At 38.1% G+C, this 25,810-nt stretch overlaps 1 protein-coding gene across 1 annotated transcript; it reads left to right on the forward strand.

The window, feature by feature from the left end:
• The first annotated feature begins 24,628 nt into the window (after window positions 1–24,628).
• LOC146586037 (uncharacterized) lies at window positions 24,629–25,474 on the forward strand. Its single transcript, XM_085321935.1, is given in 1 exon segment — window positions 24,629–25,474. A coding segment is annotated over 1 exon segment (846 nt).
• Window positions 25,475–25,810: the final 336 nt, after the last annotated feature.

Consider the following 25,810-nt stretch of genomic DNA (forward strand, 5'->3'; position numbering starts at 1 on the left):
GATTGACAGAAGCATCACATACACAGCACATTTGGATTGTGAGAGTTTGGCCTGGAAACACTTCTTTCCATTCAGAGTAATTTAATGTATGCTAATCTCCAATTGCCTGCATATTCAACAGTTATATTTTAGCAACTACCTTTGGCTATATCTATACTGGTAAATAAAAACAAACCAGGACTTGGTTCTCTGGTTTGAAATCAAGTTGCACATCTGGCTTCTGTCCACATACCTAATCTCTTCCTTGCATCTGGCTTCTGTCCATATACCTAATACTCTTCCTGAGTATTTTATGATGACAATGTTCCACCTTGAAGCAGACAAGATTTGAGATCAAAACTGGGAATATTGCCCTTGGTACACTTGACAATCAAGTCTCAGGGAAAGAGCAAAAAGTTAAGCATTCCAAAATCACAATTAGTACATATAGGAAGACATCAAAAATGGTAGAAGTTGGTGACTGTATAAAGAACAACAATTGGTTAAATATATACAAGCAGAATTTGTGTGGTTGGGCCTGACTTCTTCTGAGAAATTCCAGGAGTTCAAACCTAGGAAACTATAGAAACATTGCTGAAGCAGGCTAAAATGCCATCTCCCCAGACCCCATCAATAAGAGGACTGAAAATAGAATGAAAGGCAGAGAACGTAGCAATCGGTGTGCAGGGACCACAAAAGGAACCCAGAGATGCTGCTCACTGAGGACCACAAATACTACTGTTTACCCCAAATCTGAGTCTACGATTTTGCAGAAAGATTGCCCAAGCTCATCTATTCTTCTACCTATGAGCTATTGTAGCTCATCCGTGTGGGCTTCCTCGGGCCAAGGAAGATCTTGAGCAGTTGGTTACAAATGAGTATACTAGGGATTGATACTGAGATCAGTATCATCCAATATCTTCGTCAGCAACCTGGATGATGAGACAGAATGAACCTGCAGTAAGACTGCTGAACAATTTTAAATAGAGAGGGAGATGGCTGATACACCAAATGATAAACCAGTAAGATCTTACTAAAATTGAACCCCTTGAAGTTCAACAAGGAAAAGCACAAAGGTCTGCCCCAGGACAGAATAAGCCTACACATCAACATAGGCAGGGAACTGACTGGCAGCCTGCTGAAGAGGACCTGAGGTGACAGTAAACACTAAGTCACATATGAAACAGCAGTACATTCTCTTTATAAATAAGACAAACTGCAAACTAGGCTGCACTGGGAGAACTGTGACCAGGGGATCAAGAGAAGTTGTTATGTCCTCCTATTCAGCACTGGGAATACAGCAACTAGAATTCTGTGTGYATTTTGGGCCTTGCAGCTCAAGAAGGATATTGAAAAACTGGAGAAAATACAGCAAAGAACTAYGAAGATGATCCTTTGGGGACTGGAGAATATGATTTGTGAGAAGAGGCTAAGGGATCTGATCTTGCATAGCCTGGCAAAGGGACAACTTATAGGCATCTAGTAACAGCCTACAGCTACTAGAAAGGCAATTATAAAGACAACGGAGCCAAACTCTTCTGCAACGTGGCAGAGAGTAAAACTACCCTGATCTCATCTAGTGTTGATGGTAGTCCTGCTTCAAATGAGAGACTGGACTGGATAACCCCCAGATATCCCACTCAATCAACCTTTCTGTGATTCAGTGACACTAGCTCAAACCTAGCTGAAAAGTCACAGTGAGTCTCTAGAAAAGTAATAGAGTCAGGAATGTAACTGATGGTCTCCTTAAAATCTTGGTTTGGATCAAGGTTTAGAGTTGAYCTTTGTTGACATATATTGTTGTATCTTCTATTTTGCTGGAAATGCTGTGAACCTTTCTAGCCTTGCCCTTTGTTGCTGCATTTGGTGGTTGGATAAGTCACTTTGGAAGGAGAGAAACTGTTCCTTTTCCAGGAAACAACTGAGTCAAGGCAAAAAAAAAACCTCTCCACAGTGGGATCATTTTCTTTAACATGCTGACTGAAGATGATCCAGTGCGAGAGACATACAACCAGTCATCACCRCAGCACCTGAAGAAAGAACACATTATATAAAGTCTGTAGTTAGATGTAAGCCTGAAAGTCATTACAAGTTGGTGAACTGAGAGCAAGGTAACAGGAAGAGTTCTGCCTTACAGCTACTCAGAAAATACAATGGGGAGTTGGGGATTTTGTTTTTATTTTGTCTCACACAACATATCTGAGTTTTGCTATTTCAAAACTGTTTCTTACCTATCACACTAAAACTTAGCTTTAGATATTCAGAGGCATTTTTGGCATGCTTATCTCAAGGATCAAGCAGACTCACTGACTTGGGTCCTGTTATTAAAAATATTGCTTTATGTTTCAGTAACAGATGTCTTTTTCCCAAAGTTCATCCTGTAGATGGAGATAGATCTGTTGAATGTTTATTGCTAGTGATTGAAAGGGAGAGAACACAGATGTTCTCATGCTGAGCACCATTTGATTAGTAAATGAGGACAGTGCAGAATTTTTTGGCAGGCAAGTGGTACGTACATCCAAAAACTTAACAGTAACAGGAGATTTAAATCCTTCAGACCTGCTGGCAAAGATTTCAGTTGGACATGAGGTAGGATAAGAAAGACAAATAACTGGAAAATTAAAAAAACTAAAAGACAGACATCAATAAACTTTGTAGAGAGACTCCACAGAGAGGCTGAGAGAAGCAGGGGAAAGGCATTAAAGCAAGGCACTAGTTCTGCAAAGAAGCAATTATAAGGATTTACATGCAAATTACTGTGGAATTGAGGACTAATTTGGAAAAATGAAGCTATGTTTGGTTCATCAGTGATCTTAAACACAAGAATAAACAAAATATGTAGGAAATAGAAACTAGGTCAAGACAAATACAAAATTATTTCATGAGTATATAGAGATAAACCCAAACAAAGCACACACAAGCAAAGACCATCGAGGCAACAAGAAATTCATTTTATTATTAGTGAGCTAAGAAGTGTATATTAAGGAGAAATATTCTATGAGAGAGCAGAAAACAATTATTTGCAGATACAGACAATTAGAATGTATAATGCTATTTTTGAGTAAAGCTTCATTGAAAAAAAAACCTTTCCATCTTTTGATTAAATGATAGGAAGCTATTACAGTTCATAAAAACATTAATGGAGTGATATTGCAGAGTTGAGAAGAGTTGCAAAATACTGAAAGAGTACTCAGTCTGATCAAATGCATTCAGATTGGCCAGTATCTAAGAAATCTATAGGTAACTAGGTTTGAGAATGTGTGGAGACATGAATATATGACTTTTTATATGCATATTGCTAAGAAGAAAAGAGTAAGCTGTGAGAGCATTATGGGTCTAATACTCTAATTTCAATTCTGAGAAAAAATATGGTGTACATAACCAATAATATATAAGCACCTAAAGGAATATGGAGATCAGCATATACCATGAATTTGTCAAAAATAAACAAGTCAAAACAGTGTATATTACTTCAGAGAATCCCTGCAAGAGTCTTTCTTGGTCCAGAATGACTAAATACTTGAAGTATCTAACAGTCTGCATGTGAAAATTAAAGACCACATTGAGATAAAAAGCTTGTATGTTGGAGGACGATGTGAGAATTCAGCTATGAAACTGAGGCAAAAAGTCATAGAATCATAGAATCAGTAAGGTTGGAAGGGACCTCTGGAGATCATCTAGTCCAACCCCCCCTGCTCAGCAGGGTCACCTACAGCATGKTAGACAGGGTTGCATCCAGGTGGACCTTGAAGATCTCCAGAGAAGGAGACTCCACAACCTCTCTGGGCAACCTGTGCCAGGGCTCCGTCACTCTCMCAGGGAAGAAATTCCCCCTCACRGTCAGGCGGAACTGCCTGTGCTTCAATTTCTGCCCATTGCCTCTTGTCCTGTCACACGGGACAACTGAAAAGAGTTTGTCCCCGTCCCCCTGACACCCTCCCTTCAGGTACTTGTACACAGTGATCAGATCCCYCCTCAGTCTTCTCTTCCCCAGGCTGAAGAGGCCCAGCTCTCGCAGCCGTTCCTCRYAGGGCAGGTGCTCCAGCCCTCTGATCATCTTTGTAGCCCTACGTTGGACTCTCTCCAGTAGCTCCATGTGTCTCTTGTCCTGCGGAGCCCAGAACTGGACACAGTACTCGAGATGAGTATATTGTAGTATATTGTTCAATAATGAGTGGTGCAGAGAACAGCCAATATTGTGGGAAACATCTCTGTAYGCACTAGAGAGAGGGCTCATGACTAAAATAGCATTTTTAGAGAAAAAGCTCTAGAGTTTAGAGTATCCTTAGTGGAAAGAAGCAGTAGCAGGCTTAAATTACAGCAAGGATGATCTGGTTAGATTAAGTATAGCTTTTTTAATCAGAAAGATCATGAAGTATTGAAATAGATTGCACAAGAGGGTTATGGTGCCTCCAGCATCAGAGGTCTTGAAGAACAAATTAGACAAGCTACCATCAGAAATGACACAGAAATAGCTGATGTTGCCTSAAGAAAGGGGAAAACACTGTAGAGACCTATGATACCAATCAATTTCATGCTTCAAGCACTGATATTCACATATGCATCTAACTGTATTGATTTCAACTCTTGATGGACACAAACATAGATGTACTGAAATATTACTTTTGCAGTTAGTCTAATCTAGCCAAACACAGGATAGCTTAAGGGAGTTCATTCTTTCAAGATCAAGGACAGAAAAATTCAGAAAATTAGAGCCAGGTTCTGGAGAACACTCAATTTTTTTTTTCCTATTCTCATCATATGAGAATTCAAACTCACAGTTAAATGAGATATTACAGACTGTTTCCAGAACTCGGCATGGCAAATAATGTGGGGCTGGTAAAATGGTAATAGTTGCRTTGTGTATTTGAAATGGGTGTAGATTAGAGCTCTTTCTCATWAACCGGGTGCCAAATCCATTTTTCAGCCAATAGAGTAGTTGAATGGATTGTAACTCCTGTTCCACTCCATATGAAATAGCATTTCATAACTCAATATACAACATAATGCTTCACCAACCATTTAATTGTCCATTTTTGTTCTCATCATAAACTGCAAGAGCAAAAGTTGAATTGATTTGCTCATGTGCCAGGAACGTTGGTATCGGATTACAATTTGAGTTATACGCCTTTAATGTGCATGTTGATGTGATGATAATATTATTATTAATAATAATACATAGCAATTCTGTAACTGCTCTCTGATTATACCAATATGATTTACAAACTCTAATTAGGTGAGTCTTTCAAAGCTCTCATAACAAGCAAAATAGGCCCAAAAATAGCAGTTACAATTATACTTCTCTTTCAGCAAGAATTTCCTTAAGACTTGTAATCTATAACAAAGAAAATACAGGAATATGCATATTTGGGCAAAAATTTGTATGCTAAAGATATAGATATTAGTTTTACTCATATTAAGCTTGTTCTTTTTCTTACATGACATTGTGCCTCCACACAATGAGCAATGAGGAAATTTTTATTTCCTCTCCTGGAAAACAAAAGTTAGCTTACAAATTGCAAACTTTGCAACTCATTCATATTCAATATAAGTAGCTTATTAAATATTAATTTGTAGGAAAAAATCTCAGTATCTTTACTTTCCCCTTCACTCTATGTTCTTTGTTTTATGTAACCTGCATGCCATTGTTTCTGTCACTTGACAGGTTGATTTCTATACTATACTAACATGTTTAAACTAACCGTTATGCAAATAGTARAGCTGAAATTTACTTCAAGTAGGTATTTTATTTCCAGGCATGGTATGCTTTTCACATAATTGCTCATACATAAAAAATGAATAAAAAATAATTCTAAAAAATATAGTTGCACATGCATAGGTATTAAGAACTAAATCTCTATTTTAAATATGAAACATCCAGTTAAAAACTCCTTCAGGCCAACACTGCCTCATGATTTTCCACCACCTATTTAATTTCCTGCAGTTCAGCATTATTCTTTTACAGAAACATTTTCTCTCTCCCTGCTGCCCCTTATCTCTGTTTTGCCTTTTTGGAGCTAGACCTTCAAATTTGGCAGCTTGAAAGAGGACATTTTACAACTTGATGCTGCTTTTGTATCTTTTTAATAATATTTTTTATCCTCAAGGAAACTGTATGCAATCTTTGTAAGGGTATCTGAATTAACATCAGAGCAAAGTTCTACCTGATACCTGGAACCAGTGAGTAAAATCTATGGTAAGTGAACCTATGGCATGACCTTTCAGCTTCTGCTATTCACAGGAAAGCAGAATCTGCTTGGACACAGTCATAGACTGGATTAATTCTGCATTTCACGAGTATAGCATCAATCATAATATAAGCAAATGGAGGTGTTTTGGGAGATTTTACATGACATTGAATTCAGTTAACATATTCCACCATACTTTACCTCTTCTATGCTGCTTCCTCTTTTCCACTGCAGTGTAAATTTCTGCAGAGTTTGACTGAATGGAATAAAATGAAGCATCATCTAAAATACATTTCCTTATCAAAAAGAAAGTATTAAAAAGYTTTTCCTCTCTTGATTTTATTTTTAATAAGGAAAAGTCAGTACATTTTTTATTATACTTTTACTAAATTTATCTTTTTCATATAATTATGAAGTCTTACTATAAAATTCCTTAATATTAATACAATATAAATCTAATTGAAATCCACATACACACAAACACATACATGCACACAAAGAACCTCTTTGCTGATTTAAAAACTAGCTATGTTTTATTTCTGATCTGATTAAATCAGTCCCATGGGTAACCAGTAACACAACATGTATTTATGAGAATTTCCCATCTAAACAACCATATTAGCTAATTTCTCACTTGCTTTATGTCCTCATATATAAGTACGTAAAGACAGGTAGGGCTTTATATAGTCTGAATTGGAAAAGAAATACTACTAATAAAATTTGATTTGACAAAGAATTAAGAGATGTTCTAGATGTACATTTTGTAAAACAAAATGGGTTCAACTTAAGCAACCCATTCCAGTTAAACAAAAAAAGTAGTGKGYGACTCCCTGCTGCAGGGGTGGAGGCACTCATCTGTGGACCTACGTTGTTAYCTGGAGAGGTTTGCTGCTTGCTGCAGGCTCAGGTCCAGGATGTGGAGAAACTACCACGGCTTATCTGGCCCTCAGGTTACCCCCTGTTGCTCTTCCATGTGGGCACCGGTGATACCACCAGGGCAGCTTGGAAAATATCAAACATAACTCCAGGGGCAACGTTCAGAGGCATGGGCGCCGAGGTGGTTTTCTCTTTGATCCTGCCAGATCCATCTCACTAAGTGGGGTAAAAGCAGATCTGCCAACAGGAAAAGGAGCAAAGGAGCTCCTACAAGACAGCACAAGAGGAAATACCCTTTAAGGGAAATTGGTATGTTCGGGTGCCTCTCAGAAGTGCCTGTATGCTAACRCGCATAGTAGAGAGGATAAACAGGATGAATTAGAGATCCTCACAGGCAAGTTGATGAAGTACAGGCTAGAAGAACAGTGAAGKGAATTAAAATCTGGCTGAATGACCAAGCTTAGGAGGCTGTGATCAATGGTGTGAAGTCAAGCTGGAGATCAGTAACTAGCGGTGTATCCCAGGGTCAGTACTGGGTCCAGTACTGTTCAACTTACTCATCAGYGACCTGGATGATGGAGAACAGTGCACTCTCAGCAACTTTGCTGATGATACAAAACTTAGAGGAGAGACTGATACACCAGAAGGCTGTGCTGCTATTCAGAGGGACATTGACTAGGTGAAGAGATGGGCAGGCAGGAACGTCATGAAGTTCAACAGAGGGAGGGCAAGGTCCTGCACCTGGGGAAAAATAACTCCATGCGCCAGCACTGGCTTGGGTCTGATCTGCTGGAAAGCATCCCTGAGGAGAAGTCCTGGGGGTCCCAGTGGACCACAAGTTGACCATGAGCCAGCAATGTGCCCTTTGCTGCAAAGGTGGTCAATGGTATCCTGGGCTGCATTGGGCAGATCATCGCCAGCAGGTCAAGGGAGGTTATCCTCCCCCCCTCTACTCAGCACTGATGAGGCCACACTTGGGGTGTTTTGTCCAGTTCTGGGCTGCCCAGTAGAAGAGAGAGATGGATTAGCTGGCGAGAGTCCAGCAGAGGGCTACAAAGATGATTAAGGGACTGGAACATCTTTCATATGAGGAAAGTCTGAAAGAGCTGGGATTGTTTAGCATGGAGACGAGAAGGCTTGGGRGGGAGGATCTTATCAGTGCATTTAAAAACCTGAAGAGAAGGTGTAAAGGTAAAGAATGAGACTTTTCTCAGTAGTAGGACAGGAGGCAACATGCACAAACCTAGCACAGGAAGTTCCATCTGAACGTAAGAAAGAAACTTTTTTTTACTCTGACAGTGACTAAGCACTAGAATAGGTTGCCCAGAAGGTCTGTGGAGATCTCACCTTCAGAGATATTCAAAAGCTGTCTGGACACAGTTCTGAGCAACACGCTCTAGGTGACCCTGTTTGAGCTGGGGATTGGATTGGAAGATCTCCAAARGTCTCTTCCAACCTCAGTCAYTCTGTGATTCTGTGAAAAAAGGAATAAACTCTTTCTCTATTTTGATAAGACCTAAATACCTTGCTACTAGGMAATTTTCTGAATTTATTAATAGGGCTTTGAAAAGAGGAGCTTCACTGTATTTTGTCAGTTCTTGCATCCTGGTTCACCAGATKCGCCAGAACTCTTCCAGTATTAATACGGACAATGCATAGATATTTAAAATTAGGTATGCAATAGTAATTATAAGTATAATTGAAGTGACTGGAGGACTTGGACTGTCTGTATATCTGTAATGAATAGACATAAAAGTATGTGGAATTTCAAGTAATTCATATTTTTACAATAATGCAAACTCTCATTAGGAATTGTCAACTGATTTCATTTAAAAGTAGGCATATTTTAGTAAAATGAAGAATGTTTGAACTGATTGGAGATGAACTTTGAGCTGAGGTTTATTGAAGTTTTGTTGCCAAWTATGGAAAAGCTACAGAAACTAATGTTAAAGCAAAGGAAACAAAGGCTTAGCCTGATGCTTGTATAACAAGGTGTGAGGAAAAGAACAAATGACAGGAATTGAATGTTTATTTGAAAATGAGCAAAATACAGCCAGGGAGTCAAGAATTTGACAATGTGTGTGAGAGTACCAGCAAGCATCATATAACAAGCAGCTATTCCACACAAGTTATATGACTGAATGACTCTCTGAAAAAAAGTTGCAAGAAACAAATGGGTGGGTGCATGGAATGAACCCAGGAATGACAGGCTGCTGCAGGTAGCTTTCATGGGGTGGCTCCTTGCCCACACACCTGCCTCCTTGAGTTTTGCATGTTACCACCTGGGGCCAAATAAACAGAATTATAGAAAAAGGATCAGCTCTTACTATAGTGGTTATAGTATCCATACGACAAGWAGTCATTTGTTTTAGCTTTACAAAATTGCTCAGTACTTTACATTCTTGAAATATATATCTTGTAGTGTGGTTATTACAACCACTACTATGAGAGCTGGCATTACTGACTGGTAAGAATATACAAGTCTKTTTCTATTCTTAACATGTTGATTCATAACTCTCTACAATTCACATTGGCTGTAACGAGACACATTTGCAAACAACCATGGTGCATTTTGACCCTGTAAGCTCTTTAGATTGAACAGTGTTCCCTTTTTATATTTGTACTATCCTTAGCCCATAATAGGATGCCTTTTGAGTGCTTTTGCTATGCCGAATTAATAATAAAGAATAACAATTAGTACCTGTCTTTTGATCCTGAATCCAGTACACTCTAAAGATTATCTGAGGAAAAGATTATCTTTATATAGAGATATAAATATAAAGATTTATAAAAGATATATGGGCATGTTGATGTAAGAAGCATAACTGAATAAATGTGAATAGAAGTGCTTTAAAGGATAATGTGCATTTGGTCATAATCCACCGCACTCCCTTGCAAACCTCTCACACAACTTCTCCTGTCATCTCTGGTGTTTTCYCAATGTCCTAGTATATTTTAACCTTTTCTAAAGTGCTACTCCTACTCCTGTGATTGAGTACAAGTTCCCATTCACTCACTGAGCTTCTGGGAAGGTCTTAGAAAGTGCGAAACAAAAATTGAAATAAATCCATGAGGATAAAGAACAGAACAAAATAATGAATCTTCTCACAAATTCCTTATATTCTTTCATTTATGTTGGGCAAAAGAAATGAGTAGTTTCTTRTATTAGAAATACATTATCTGGATGTCTACCTCAATAATCATTTCTAGACTATTTTATTCCAACTTCTATTTACTGCCATAGTCTGCTGATTTAAGTGTASATATATTTAAGTGAAAGTAAATGCCTTCTGCTCTCCAAGACACAGTCAATTAAAGTTTTTGCTCAGTCCTTTTAAGAGTTGTGCTGCCCCTTCCTTATTTGCCAGAGGAAGAGAGAGAAGAAGAAATTGGTTTACTGTAATGTTTCTTGTATCATAATCCGTAACGCTGCTAGTACATCAAGCTAAATCCTGCACCCTGTGAGTGTGCAATTATCATGCACTCAGAAAAAGTACTTCATTCTACAAGTTAGGATGATGTATAATATTCTCCTCACAGGCTGGTTTAAATTTTCTGTTACACTGCAGAGCAAAAATGCTTCATTAAAAAAGAATTAAAGGTAATCCTCCTAAACAGCACCACTGTCTTATACATAAGCCTATCACAATCTTTATTTTAAGTACTTCAAATTGGTATTATCAACATGGTGGTTTATTTTGTGATCACCTCTCCCTCTTGTGGCTGAATTCAGCAAAGAGAAATCCTGTCATTTACAACTAAATGAAACCGGGTAACCCTGATTATTATTAATTTCTAATATCAGGATGTTGCAAGGTATGTTTAAGTTATAAAGTGTTATGAATTGTTAAGGATGTAGTTTAATGACTCCCTTCGGCATGCACATTTACACTCAGGTACTGCAGAAGTATTGTTATCTCACTAGATTTTAACCACCTTAACTTTGACCTGTTAAATTATTGCATAGGTTATACTGCTAAATGGATGTGTATAAATGAAACATTTTAAGAAGTCTTTGAAGAGTGAGGAATACTTTTATTTACAGGGATGTCATCAAATTAATACTTGTTTGTCTGTAGTGAAAATTATATGCTGCATATCGTAACAAATTAAATCTTATTATAACTGAAAGCTGTGTATAACCTCATACTGCCTTACTACTTAGAGGAACTGCAAAGGCTATATATTTTTCCCAAAGAGCATAACATATGCCCAAAACCTGTGTTTTCAGGTTGTTCCTCTCACGTGTTTGACATCCCTTTATGCAGACTGAGTTATATTATTTTGATGTCAGTTTAATTTGGTTTTGGACCTTTCACATAGCATTTTGAAAAAAGAACCTGCAGGGAAATAAACACCCACTCCTGCAAAAACAGCAAAATTTGACAGTATAACAACAAAACTGAGCAAAAAGGGGTGTCGGCAACTAAAGTTGTATGGTATGTGTGTACATGTGAAAAGTGTCAGATCTGCATTATCTCCCTTTCATATATGTATAAACTAATCATCAACTGTTTAAAGGAGTTGGGAGAGGAGTGGTGGCAAAACAGTTAAGTTTCTGACAGCCTTTACCGGATGCTCTTTTTGGATTCTCACCCACAATTCATTCCAGTCAGTTCAAGTGTGCGGACGCCCACTCAGCCAAGAATGGCCAACAGTGATTACCTCCACATCCCTTCCYTGCATACCGTAGGCTGTAGACAGTGGGACGTCCATCTACCTGCCCGAGAATAGACTTMTAGAGGTTTTAAAAATTCTTCAGGGGATCTAAGATGCTCTCATGGAACTGAGACATCTAACACAGAACCTAGGGGAAGTCTTCCTCCTTCTGGAGTAGTGCTTTTTATTCTCAAAGCACACTGGATGCTTATGCAGGGACAGCTGAATCAAGCTTTGGTGAATGAGATTCATCTCAGAATTACGACACCTACATTTATTTGTGTATTGACTATATCTCCACAGACTGAGTGGGAGCTAAGGCTGACTCTCAAGAAGGCGGYTACATTTAGCTCCTAGTCTAGCTCAAAACCCTACCCTGATGTGTCTTAAATGTGGCAGTCTAATAAGCAGTTTAAGCATATAAAAGCCGTGGAATGCAATGCATTTTAAATGCTTCAAAAAGAGTAGTCTACCAGTTCTCTTGGAAAGAAAGTTCAAATTATAGGCAAGTCCCCTCTGCTGAATTTAATAATAATAATAAAAAAAAATTCAGGAAAGTCTAAATAATTTTCAGGAAAGTCTTTAAATAAATTAGGTCTTCCCATGAAATCGTTCTGGTTTCAGTGATAAATAATGAAACACAAACATTCCTGTTAGTACCATTAGAATCCTTTTAGCAATTTTCAACTTTTTCATCTGAGAGTTGTTGCCYAAAACCTCTTGTTCACCTGCTTAGGTCATCTATTCTTCACCATGGCAACCAGGAAATTACTGTAACTCAGTGGCCTGAAGTACCAATGTATTTATTTTCCTTGCCTGTGTTCTCCTGAGTGAGGAAATGGGGATTGTCTTACATCATGAAACCRGTGAGGTCTGTAGCCAACTTTGATTCTGGATGAGTGGATCACAATCATATTTCATACTCACTCAAAATAGCATTCRTCTCCCTTTCATAATAGTCCCCTTCTTGCTGTTAGTCCAATCATTTCTAGAAGACATTAGCCTGAATCAAAGGGGAAACTTTTCTTTGAGATATACCTAACCTACTTTGCTGACAGATTAAAAGATTAAAACCTTGACCTTCTTGCTTTTGATTGATATTAACCTAGAGAAGGGAATTCTGGTCTCAGTGCCTGTGATTTTATTCATAGGTACAGATTACACTGTAAGTTCTTCTATGATCAAATCAACCTATACTGGAGTATAGTAACTGTTTGCAGCTGTTTAGCTAAGAAGGACTAAGCTAACGGAAATAAATTGCTCACTTCGAATTGTTCAAGTGGCTGGACACCCACATTTATCTGCCGTGACACTGTAGCTCAGAGGCTGGAGGAGATTTAAAGGCTAAGGAGAATTGGGTTAATTTTATGAACATTGTTTTGATTTAGAGAGCCAATACAAATATTATTGTACTTTCTTTATGTTCACTGTAAGCTCCTTTAAAAATGTATGAAAGCAAAACTCCATTCTGCCACAACGAGACATTACACACTCTGGCTACATAAAAATGATACATTGAAATACTTTCTTCAGAAAATAGCTACTGAAAATGTAGACATTTGGACCACTGCTATCATGTATTTCTYATAAAAGTTCCAATTAAACATTAAATTACATATATACATATATTTATTTGAAGCAAAGAGGTCTTTCAAACTTTGTTTTTACCTTGAGATTTTCTCGCTGCAGGGATAAGCCTATTTTATTAGAGCTTATTTTACAATGAGCTCTTTATCAGGTCTACAGCTAGCTTGTAACCCCTAGGGGTTCAAATATAAGTGGACAGATCTCTTCAAGGTTTTCTTGAAAAACTCTTAAAAGCTTGCTATTATTTTCCTGTTAGACTCAGGTCAGAACTAATTTTGAAGAGATTTTTTTAAACCTCTGATCCTGTTACACCCCCAGGTAAAGAAGTGAAGTGGCAATGGAGGAAATATGGTAATTTTAGCAGAGGCATACAAGGAAAAAAAAAAAAAAATCTAAGAGCAAGGAGAAAAAACCAACCTAGATATACAGAACATTCTTTCAGTAACGTTTTTGGCATCTTTAATAATATTTTTTAGCACTTTTAGCAATTTTTTCATCTTTAACAATTGTTTACTGTCACGTGTAGAACAGAAGCTGGCAAGAACTTTTTGATTGCTTCTGGCCTAACCCATTCGGCCTGTTGACACCCCAGATAATCACTACACTATTCTCTCCTGCTTTGGGAACAAGAYTGATAACTGGCTGTGTAAGACCGTGATTCCTGTCTTACTAGCTCTCRTGTAACATGGTCCACGCATCCCTCCCATCCTTCCCAAATAACTCCGTAAAGGTCAACAGAATCAGCTCTGAACTTACCGCTCTGGCCTGGAGATCARCATCAGGGCCGGTGGCATTAGGGCTAGGCACACTGGTGCAAACTAGGGCATTTCGGGATGAATCATGTCCTTAGAATGCTGCTGCCATCCCAAGACGCAAGCTGGTATTGCTGTGYGCAGCGTCCGCAGAAAACACTGCTGATGGGAGCTTGGGGAAAGAAATAGGAAGGCAAATATGTCATCTTTCTTAAAGTTCCACTTTTTTCTACTAAAGCTGTAAACTGAGCCCTATTTTTTTTATTTCTTCTTCTTTTTTCACAAAGCCACTTTCATGAGAAATAACTGGTTTAAAAAATTATGAAATATAGCATTCCCCATGTCTCATGAAAACATCTGTTTTCTATATGGACATCAGACTGTGCTACAGAGCAGAGTGTTTGTTCCTTGCCCTTCCTCTGCCCTCCTGTAAAGGACCTAGCTAATTTTTCATGYCAAACACTTCAGAAAATTCTTTATTGTTTGGAGCCCTTAAATGGCAATCAGATATTTTTCTAAAACAATCTGCTCTAGATCAGCAGATTAGATAGAGTCTAATTAACACTTCTTACTTTTGCGGGTGTGATCATTCACACTGAAGTGATAAATTCCTAGACTTCCCTAAGGAGAAATCAAGAGCCAAAGTTATATTGCTGTGATCATAGCAAATTTTACTTTAGCATAGGCTTGTAGGAGCAGGATGGTTCATCGTCCAAACTCTTTTTTTCAGAAAACTCTGAAAAAAAACAGATGCCTTATTCTATCTACTTTACATACTAATTTTCTAAGCACTTCTGGTTAATGCATTAGAATGTGATTCTTATTAGCAATTAGCACTTATTCCAGCACTTATTAGCATATAACCATAGCTATGTTATTATTACAACTTAATTGTTCATATCACTGTTAACCAAAATTAATTCTAAGAAACATTCCAGTGTTATAATTAAAAAAAAATCCTAATTTTTTTTTTCTTTTTAACCTCAACAGGTACTCCCCATGCAGTGTGGTTCATATCAGCATATCTAGAGTAAGGCTTAATTACCACAAACAAAGTTCCTAGACCTAAATTTGACCTGCACTTCTGCAAAGCTAAACCGTTTCAGTGAGGTCTACAACGCTACTCAGGAGTCATTTGTCTTGCTATAAGATGGGTCACATTAATTTCTTTGCGTTTGTTTAGTTCTTTACAACAGTCTTTCTCATATTAACATCTAGCCAGTTGTTTCTATCCATTAGGAGAGAAATTCYTTCATTATCCCACCTTGTGGCTACTGAGCAGTTCAACCCACTTGTGATTTTTAACTGCGTGCTTGTTCTTCCATGAAATTACAAAGGCTATTACTATTGGGATGTAATTAATCCTACTTCTACTGTGTGGTAGGGAGTTCCACAGGTTAATTGTAGCGTGAGATAATTATGCTTCAGCACTTGTAAAATACTGCTTGTTTCAGGTGTAACTTGGCTTACTGCATCACACCTTATTCTATATTAACCTTCTTGTCACCACCTGCCCTTTTCTGTGGCCTGAAATTCTCTCTTGGATGTGGTCTGACAATATCTAAATGTGGGAGCTTTTCCAGGATTGAATTGTTGCTTCCAGTGCTCTATTGCTTTTCAAAGCTCACTTATCACCACCAAACCATGTAGTAAAAGAGAAACACAGAAACTATGGTTTTTTACCTTCCATCTCATAAACAGGTGATTTGTTTTTATCATGGTAGCCTTAACAGTGCCACCAGCTTACATTATTTTTTACTGTTCTTGCAGGGATTGTAATGCAATAAAACCTAGCCATGCTTTTTTTTGGTTATGGGAAAGAGGAATAAAACTTTATCCACACAGGGTTTTTCTTAGGTTCCAGTGTCTGGAAGTAAATGGGGCTATATGTTCCCCTAGCCTAAGATATAGTTTGAGACTGGTTTCATTTATGAGCAGAAAGCAAGAGAATTGCTTGATTCAGAGAATGGCTGGACAGGTGAATGCTCCACTTGCTGGCCAGCATAGCTGAGCCTGAAGGCAGGAAAACAGTTTTGAAGTGTGAGCACAGGCTGGGGGAAATGTGGTTCAATCTGAGATGCTATCTTGCAAGGAGGRATGCCTTCTCCTGCATACTCTTTCTGTCCAATAYTTTTCAAGTGAAGGTTATAGCTCTGAAGATTTGCTGTTTCTTTGTTTTTGTTTCTGTACCAAAACACTATAAAAGCTGTGCAGAACAGTACGGGTTTCTTGGAGCAGTTTGTTGTTTGGGGCCTTGCAATACGGCAGCAGAGGACTACAACTATCTCATCACTTCTTTCAACACAACAAGAGATGAGACAAGGAGAAGAGTTGAAGAGCTTTCTCAGGGTTTCCTTTATATTACCCTGACRAGCAGGTAGATGCTTTAAGCCTTCTACAGACAATGTTTTTCTTTGAGAAGTCTGGGTGGAGATAGATATCGTGAAGTTTCAAAGTGTCTTCGTATCTTTCAGTGGCAATTTTAAATCTTTTCCCAATCAATTTACCTGCAAATCTAATATTATCACAAAGCTAAAATCTGTGAAGGAAAGTGGACAATGTTGGTGGCACACCTGGGAAGTCTGTATGGAAATAGCTGGGGAAAGCAATGCCGGATGCGGGTGTGTTCTGAGTAATCTTGAATCACCTGAGCATTTGAACACTGTCCTGGCCAAAATCCTCATACAAATGATACTATGCTTTTTTGTTCTAGATACTTCACTCTGAATTTACTCCTCTCACTTTGAAGGAGGGTAAATTACTTGAGTTTTCACACTCTGTCTGGGACCTGAGGAAGAAAAAGTTCARTTTTCAAATGACTAAATAAATGTGCAACACATTAAAGGCTGCAGTTCCCATGTCACTTGGGGTCTTAGTCACAAAACTCCCATTAACTTCTGAAGTGAAATGTTTTTACYCTGCACAGCTCTTTGAAAATATGCCCCAAAGATTTTACCAGAAAGATAATCCGTGAAGGAAACAATAAAATTCAGGGAAAAAGTGGAAATTCTTTTTTTTATGCATATTGCTGGAGCCTTAACTGGCTGATCTTGTACATCATAAAATGTGATAACTAGATATAACAGCGATTTTAAGGAGAAAGGAGACAACAGATGAACTTTCCATTTGCAAGGTGCTGCACAGAGATTTATACCTTGACATTAAAACAAAAAACCCTCARCTATAGTGTCACAGCCCCACTGATATCAGCAGAGTCCAACTGATTAAGCTGGCGGGTAATGTGCTCCGTGACTTGGGCAGTGCAGGGAGCGTGCGTTATAGGAACGATACTGGATACACAGCTGAGGGAGGAGACCGTACTTGAATGAGATTGACTCATCTCATCTACTATGAGATGACATTGTAGCTTAAAGCTGGGAGCTGAACTTACCTCCCTTCAGGTCCTTTTTCTTCATCCTGTCAAAATTTGTATTCTAAGTGACTCTGTGTCAAATCTAACTTGGTGGTCAGCTCCTTAGTAAGTAATACCAGACAAAAGGTGTGACTGGTATTGATGYGAGCTGGAAGGATGAGACGAAGGGAGCTGGAGAGACCCAGTCCTTTCTCYGTCACAGATTTCCTGTGCATGACCTTTGGCAAATCTTATGGGGTGACAGCCATCTCACCTCATTTTAGCTATACAAAATACATTTTTCCTTCTAAAATAGTCACCGTGGTGCTTCCACAGAGAGCAAAAAATGATGATTCCCCTTGCCTATCTTTGGCACTTATCTTCAGGTAAGACAATACCTCACCCTCATCAATATTTTAGATATATTCTATACGCAAGCAGTTCAGTGCATATACATAGTCACTAAGATAAACTATAACATATGTTTAACTAATCTGGTTAAAAAATACTTTTATAMATGTAAAACTTTTAAAATTAAAAGTTAGAAAAATAATCTCAGTTGTAGGGGAGGAGGGTAAGGCTCTGTCATTTTATTGCATTTCCTTTTCTGTGGATTCAAGCTGTTTTCARTCTAGCTGCTTAACACCAGCCTTGATGAGATACCTTGCAAAATGGTCTCATGTTGGTAGATCTATTCTATCTTACAACATTTAGTGTTTTTCCCTTGATTCAGCACATTAATTTTTAAATGGCATTTCCAAATACAGATATTTCAACTCTCTTGAGTGCATAGCAAAGCTCGAAGACAGTCTGGACGTAGAGATGTGGAAACTGAGGTGCACCTAGCTACAGCTTAGCTTATTACACCTATTGTCCAAGTTTCACGTTTTGCCAAATTAATCTTAAGATTTTGTAAGATTTTTTTAATTCAAAACCTCAGATTTCTTCTGAAAAGAGATTCTGTAGCTCAGTTACATATTGCTGACSTTGGGGTAACTGTGCGGGAAGGAGGCCGGATGGTCTCAGTAAGAGATCCTGYGCCGCTTTGTAAGCTGACTGTCTGGGCACTGACTCCAGCACATTTCACCGTGTAAACGTGGTCATATATTCTAAATGTATACACATTTCAGTCTATGCGTATAGCTGTAAATAACATTCTGTGTACAGGAATGCATCAGGGTGTGGTTTTACGTACAGATTTTATGACTTTGGCCTTAATTAGCCACTGCTTGCATGCCTGCACTCTTGGTAATTCGTGTAAATTTTATATGGGGAATGTTAAGGGAGCTGAGCTTTTCTTTTTTTARTAGTGCATTAGACTACAATGTATGTTGCACATGACAGATCAAAGAATATATGCATATAGCATATTTCTTTAATATATGTGACCAATGAAAAAAACATAATATGTATTGAATCTGGCAGTGCTAATATATTATTCATAAAGAACATTTAAAAGTAGAGTTTAGAAATATGATCTCACTTAGTACTTTTTTTTTTTTCGCATGAGTTTGAGAGGCTTTTTATTCAGTAGACTGCAGCTCAGGTTTCCCTTTTATGTTTCCTTGTTTTTAACTATTCCAAGACCAAATGAAAATCAATGATCTTTAGCAATATATGGATCCTTCACCTTTGTTGGTATAAGGGTGATTGCCATAACAATATTTACAAATGGAAAACACCAGAGGGTAGTATTTATTTGTTTTCCAAGATGCTTGAAAACAGTAGAGCACAGTGGCAGCTGAATCCAAAAGGTTTTAAATGAACACTTCGATTCCTCTCTATCAGTTGTAGACTGCTYCAGCATACCTCTATTAATGAGTATGCAAGAAAGCTGAGGTTYAGATCATATGAGCTATTAGGGCAAGAAGGAAAAGTGTAATGTTGTTAAGGAAACGAAAGACGAGCACTAAACTGGCAAGCTTTGCTTTTCTAGCAGCTCTGAATTATTMACACCACAAAACAGAAGCAAAGAAATCTTGGGAGTCACTTTGTAGGGCTGAAATGAATAATTTAGGAAAGCTACTGTCTACTCTCTCCTTGTTATTAACTAGGCAAGGGGAAATGAGTGAAAACAACTGAGAGCAACCACAAAGCAAAGGCTGTTGAAACAGCACCTTTGCACAGCTTTGTGCYGCTTTGCTTGAGCTAGGCTGTGCTATTAATTTTAACTGCGGGAGAAAACAATTTCTGTAGCACCTAATCTGGGTACTTGGTTGGATGCTTCTGTACCCGTATTGTTAGAATTGTCATCTGTCAAACAACACACCTAAAACTTTGCTATACACGCTGGCAAGCTGCTGATGTTTACTGTTGTAATAGCATGATGCACAAGCCAAGRTTTTTCAGTTATAGAAGCCCCAAGTTTCACCTGTAAATTTAAGTTCACGTGGTCTTTAGTTTTCAGATTCTCCTATTAGAAAATATATGAATCTCACTATTTGCATTTCTCCCTATTGATACTCAATCTCAGGATGAAGGTTACACAAACCTGCTGTGAAAAATTGCTGTAAGCCAGGTTTCTTCTAAACTTCTAGGGTATTCCTAAACACAGTATAGGATATARTAGTTTTTCACTGCACAAAAGTTGTGTCAGCACTAGTTCAGTGAGATTAGTTCAGCTGATAACCTTTGATTATAATCATATAATTAAGGCTCATCAAAATTTTCCTATGGAATATTTCTTAATTTCCTATGTAATATTTATATTCCTATGTAACATTTATAATAACAAATAACCCCAGCTTGGAGGAAGTCCGATTTTGTAGAAAGTTGTGAGATGTATGCAAATACAATATATGTCCTGGAGATTTCAGTTAAAGGCCTTGATTCATCCCAATTGGTTTAGATGCTTAACTGCGTCTCTCAAGGGGGGAGGCTTGTCACACACAAGCTCTCTAGAGTCAGTAGAAAAAGAGAACTACTTTCAAAGGTGATAGTAAGCCCAAAGAGTCTAAAAAATGACAATATCTTGAAAGATGGGAGTGCCCTCCAACAGAGCTCATGCATTAATATTAAAGGAAGAGAAGCAGCATCCCAGCTGCTCACAGCTCTAGTATCCTGTACACACCAGAAAATCCTTGCCAAGGTTTGCTGCATGTTCTGCCTCCCTGCTGCATCTAGGGAAAAACATAAGCCTAAAATTGTAGGACTTTTCTTCAGGGTGTGCATGAGAACAAAAAGCATTTATTAACCAAAGAGAAATGGAAGGCCAGCTGAAGTCAGAAGTTCCCTGAAATGAGCTAATTTGGCACACCAGAAAAGTGCTATTCCTTCATCTCTACAATTCTTCTTCTTCTTTTTTTTTTTTTCTTTTTCCAGCACGAACACTAGCAATTTCCACTCTTCGCTCTTTATTGTGTGCACAGCAAACATCACAGGGATAATACTCACTTACCCCTCAGGGGTGTTGTGCAGATTAATTAGTTAATGTTCTCAACGTGCGTCAAAGATGAAAAGCTCAGTGTAAGTGCTAAGCATTTGTATATTCATACGCACCAGAAATATGCATTCTCTACAGGAAAGATGAAAGGTAGAACCATTTTCTGACTGTGTCCAATTTGCAGAGGTGACACTCTTATTCTGTAGAAAGCCGACAAAATTAGATTTTAATAGTTGAGCTATTTAGAGAAAGAATCGTACAAGTCATCCAAACTTCTATTTTTGCTTTTGAGCCTGGGTAAAGGAATCACTGAAAAGCTGCTGACTCCAGCAGGAGAGAAGAAGAAAAGATGAGCTGTGTTGTTTGGAGACATTATAATGGAAAGGAGTGGCAGGGAATATTTTATTTGGAGAATGGATCATGTAAAGTTTATAATACAAACAAAATCTGAAATCTTTATACCTTAACTTTTTCCTCAGAACACCATCATGTTTCTTGTTTCATTCTGTACATTTTATAATTTTAAATATTATGGTCTTGATCCAAAGCTCAGTAAATTCAGAGTCTTTCTACTGACTGCAGTTGTTTTTAAATCTCTATATTGCCTGAAGGAAAGAGAGGACATCTGGACATTTTTCAGAGATCAAAGAGAAGTAATAGAGAATTAAAACTAAATGTTAAACTACATTGCTGTGTAAAACGGTGAAGATGAAACCAAATTTATTCTGGACTGTTAGGCCATAAACTCTAGTTTCAGTTTCCTTCAGAGAAATATTTGATATAGAAATGTCTGCTTCAATATTTACTGTTTCAGAACTTATCTTGGAGTGAGTATTTGCATTATTTTTGACCAGGAAAGAATCACTAGGTTGCATACATATGTATATAAATAAATATATATGCCATTGTGTTTGTATCTATAGATATACTTACATGWATATTTACACATATATTTAGTATCAAAACTTAGACTGTTGTGCTTAAAAATGATAAAGAAAATAGAAATCATATCTGGTTGTCTTTGGGAAGCAAGTTTCCTAATTGGGGAAAAAAACGAGAGAAAAGCTTTGAATCTTGCTACTTAAATCAAGGTGTACAAACCAAACTGCAAATCTTGGTGCTAGGTGTGCAGGACCTAGGTATACACCTTGTTCTAACTCATAGTATAAAGCCAGTTTTGATACTTTTTTTTTCCAAATGCTTTTGGCTTTTTTGGCTTATAATGGCTTGGAGAAAGAGCTGTGCCAACCTTGTGGGAGAGGGGAGTCCAAACAGGTCACTGTTCTCAAAGCTTGTAACAATAACGCATGTTCCCAGTGAATATAAAAGCAATTATTCAAAGGTGCTATTTTTCTGACTGCAGACTGCATGGCTGTGGTCTAAGATGACTAGAAGAAACAGGATTTTAATTTGTTCCTTAAACAAATTCAGCCGCGCACTCTTCCTTTTTGGCTTAAAATAACTTCTCTACTGTACCTCTTGTTATTAGCCTGCTAAGTCAAATTAAGACGTTGGGTTTGTCCTGGATCAAATACTGCCAAAAGAATAGTGAACTAAATTCTATATTCCGCTATGGGGGAAATTAAACTATACTGACTTCTATTTCCCTTGAAGATCTGAAGTTTTATCAAAATATAGTTTAGAGATAAGATAGTAAAGGAGGGAATTACAATTTATTTACTTGCAAATGGACTTAGACTGTGTTAAGGTGAAAAGGACAACATGGGATCCTCATGATAGTAATGTCATGTTCTTTATTTCTAATTCATGTCTTCTAAAACTTGTAAAAGAGTAATATCAGAGTTCAGCAAACTTCACACTGCAGAGTTCTTAAAGGACTTGGAGATTTATGAATTTTCCCTGTCTTTAATGTAATGCAGTTATGGAGACTGTATTTTTCAGAAGATTTTTTTTTCCAGCTAGAGAAGCAATCATGCTATGTAAATCATTAAGGGTATGTGAAATGGCAGTGCCCTGTGGGAATTTCATCCGAACAGTTAATGTTATTTTTTCTCCATTTTTCTTTCCTCTAAAGAATCAGAACAAAATTGAAAGTGCCCCATTTAATGGGTGATTTCAAGACACCTTGCTTTTGTAATTACTGCTCTATTAGTTGTATATYGCTGACTTCTCCAAGGCAAAAACAAGCAAGGCTAAAACAATTACATATTTTTTTCTTTTTTTTCTACTGGAACTGTAGTTAATTTTTGCCTTGCAGACAGCTTATGTTTGTGGAGATTAGTCTTTTTTAGATAAGAACTACATCATTGGAAAGATCACAATACTGTGATCGACAGGGTTTATATCTGCCCCCAAATGGTAACAAAATATTTCCACTGTCAGTTTCTATGTTTAAGGCATCAAGAATGAAAGACTCTGTGCTGAGGTGTGATATATAACATATACCCAACTGCACCTGAAATCTGTAGCTAATGTCAGAGCAAAATGAATAGAGAATTGACCAGAGAAAATCAAAATCTTCCTGACTAGCCTACGTATGTGTTTGGATTGTAAGGGCTGAACTTTTAGCCTCAGAACACACCCAGGGGACATATAAGCAGTGGGAATATTGACAGAGTAAAGAGTGTGAAAAATAAAATAAAATGAAATGCAAAACCCGCTTTGTGGGCTTTGCACTGCAACACAAGGAAGCTTGCTTTGTGCTTTCAAAAGGTTCAGTAGCACTGGGTCCCTTAGTATCACCAAAACTGCTCTCCCTTCAAAGGGTCATAAGCAAGAAACAAACCCAGATCTTTCCATCCTGCAGAGATGAAAGCCAAGCGACTGCGTTCGTCCATCTCTTTAGACTCTCCAGATCTTTCCTAGAAATCATGCTTAAAAGTTTAGACAGAACTGAGGAGAATAGTGAGCCGCACAGAAGCARGGAAGGGGAAGGAGATGAATGGTAGGCAAGAAGGGATATTGGGAAGAAGGGACTTGGGTTTGCARTGTAGTTGGAAAAAAGGGCTATATGGTCTGATACTAATGGGAACCCAATCCCACACCAGTCAGCCTTGCTGTTACTAGGCCTGGCCTGTAATTGTGTCAATGACATTGGAATGGCGAGAAGTTATCACCAGAAGTCTACAAAGTTGTCCAAGTACTAGCACAAACTGATACAGCTACTGCAAGTTGCTGTAAGTAGCAGATGCTCCACCACTTTAAGCACAGATACCTACTCACATCTGGGTAGTTTCTAAAGAGCTGCCCATTTTTTCCTCTTTGCATGCTGTGTCCRTACAGCATCAGTGAAAAATAAAGTAATTTGAGATCCCTTGGGATGCAGTTCTGTATGTTCTTGTCCTATAATTGTTTGATCACTCATTTCCTACTCTTTCTTCTTGCAATCTTTTACATGAAATACGCAAAATACACAAAAGAGTATGATCTGCTGAAACCTAAACTAAAATATCGTAAGTGAAATATGTTTATTACCTCTGCTTAGACGTCTCTCATATAGTAGCACAGCCATTCCTGAAGCAGAAAAGCTTAGTGCAATATCATTAAATAACACAATCCACACAGTCTGAAAGTCACAGTTATTTCTGTAGCCATTATTTTTCTCAAAATGCCTAGGGCACTAGCACAAAGCCTGGCATTTAAAAATAATTAAATCAAATGTTTAAGCTTATTTAAGGTAATGGTGCAGCATGAATCAGACTGTAAGTATATAAGTAGGAGTGTAAAAGCCTTCTTATCTTTGGTTACCATGCCAATGACATCTAGCTATCAGATGACGTCATTTGCTTTGTTTTATAAGCAGGAATGAGTCCCCCATCTGCAATCAGTGCTGCGAGAATTCAATCAGCAGAGAACATAGTGTTTTTTAAAAAAAGCACTGCCGGCTGAAATAATGGTGCCTGGAGCATCCCAGCTCTCCATGAAAAGTGCTATAGAGAGCTTACTAACTTGGACAAGTTTCAAAATCAGCAAGCCACCTCCTGAAGATAAAGTAGTTCAGAAAAACAAGGACATTTTCAACATTGTCATGACTCCTGATCGCATTCCTAAATTTTTCATCCCTTCTCTGGACATAGAGCATATTTCCTTTCAACCGGAGCCAGAGGAAGACACCATAGAGAATTCTCCAGAGAGAAGAGACTCCGATGAAGTCGTTCAAAAGCGCAGAACAACGAGAAGCAAGTCTGAATCCTATATCAGGAAAGACACAGTGTGCAAAGGAGAGAAACTGCGCAGAAGAGAAACTCTGTGCTTTGCAGACAGAGTGATTTTCTCTGGAGACCTGGAGAGAGCTGCAGATCACTCTGACCCAGCAACCAGAGCTGCCCTGTCTTTGCCCCACCTCTCTAAAATCACCACCCCTTACGGGTTTCTCACGTTAGGTGAGAGTCCCAACACCAGGAGGAAAGAGTCTCTCTTTTTTCAGCATGACTCTGAAGAGCTTAAAATCCTCTTGTTCCAAAAGAAGAAGGCTACGTCTCTCTCACGGAGCTCGTCTAGCCCTTTTAGTGATCTTCAACAGTCCGCGGAATACGTAAAACCTTCCGCCGTCCCTTTTAAGAACAGGCGGGCCATCTCCTGGGAGGCAGTCTGTGACAGCCAGCTTTCTCCTCTGCATTGCAAAGCGGGCTCTGAAACGTATCCTCCGAAATGTGAGAAGAAGAAGTTTCAGGTGACAATGAAGAGGCACCTGGCCAGCATCAAGTGGATGTGATCTAGCAGTGGGATGGACTGCTAACAGCACGCAGAGCKGTCCCAGTCCTTAAGTGCTGTGACAAAGTAAAAGAGGCAGTCTTCCACAGAGGTGTGCAAACGTGAATGTGTAATACACCTTCAGCTTTGCGAGATCTTCGTAAAGGCCAAAAAGAAAAAAAAAAAAAAAAAAAAAAAAAAAAAAGAAAAAAAAACCAAAAAAAMAAAAAAAAAAAAACAACCAGAAAAAACTTGCTTACACTCCAGCAGGTTGAAGTCCTCTCCTTTTTCTAAAGTCAGCAGCTCTGAATCTTCTAAAATGCAAACAGCGAGTAATTGAAATAGGTCATTTTCCAAAGTGACTGCTGTCTTTTCTGTTCAT

Source organism: Rhea americana, unplaced genomic scaffold (assembly GCF_003343005.1).
Source record: "Rhea americana isolate MKP2758 unplaced genomic scaffold, rheAme1 scaffold_73, whole genome shotgun sequence".
Lineage (NCBI taxonomy): Eukaryota > Metazoa > Chordata > Aves > Rheiformes > Rheidae > Rhea > Rhea americana.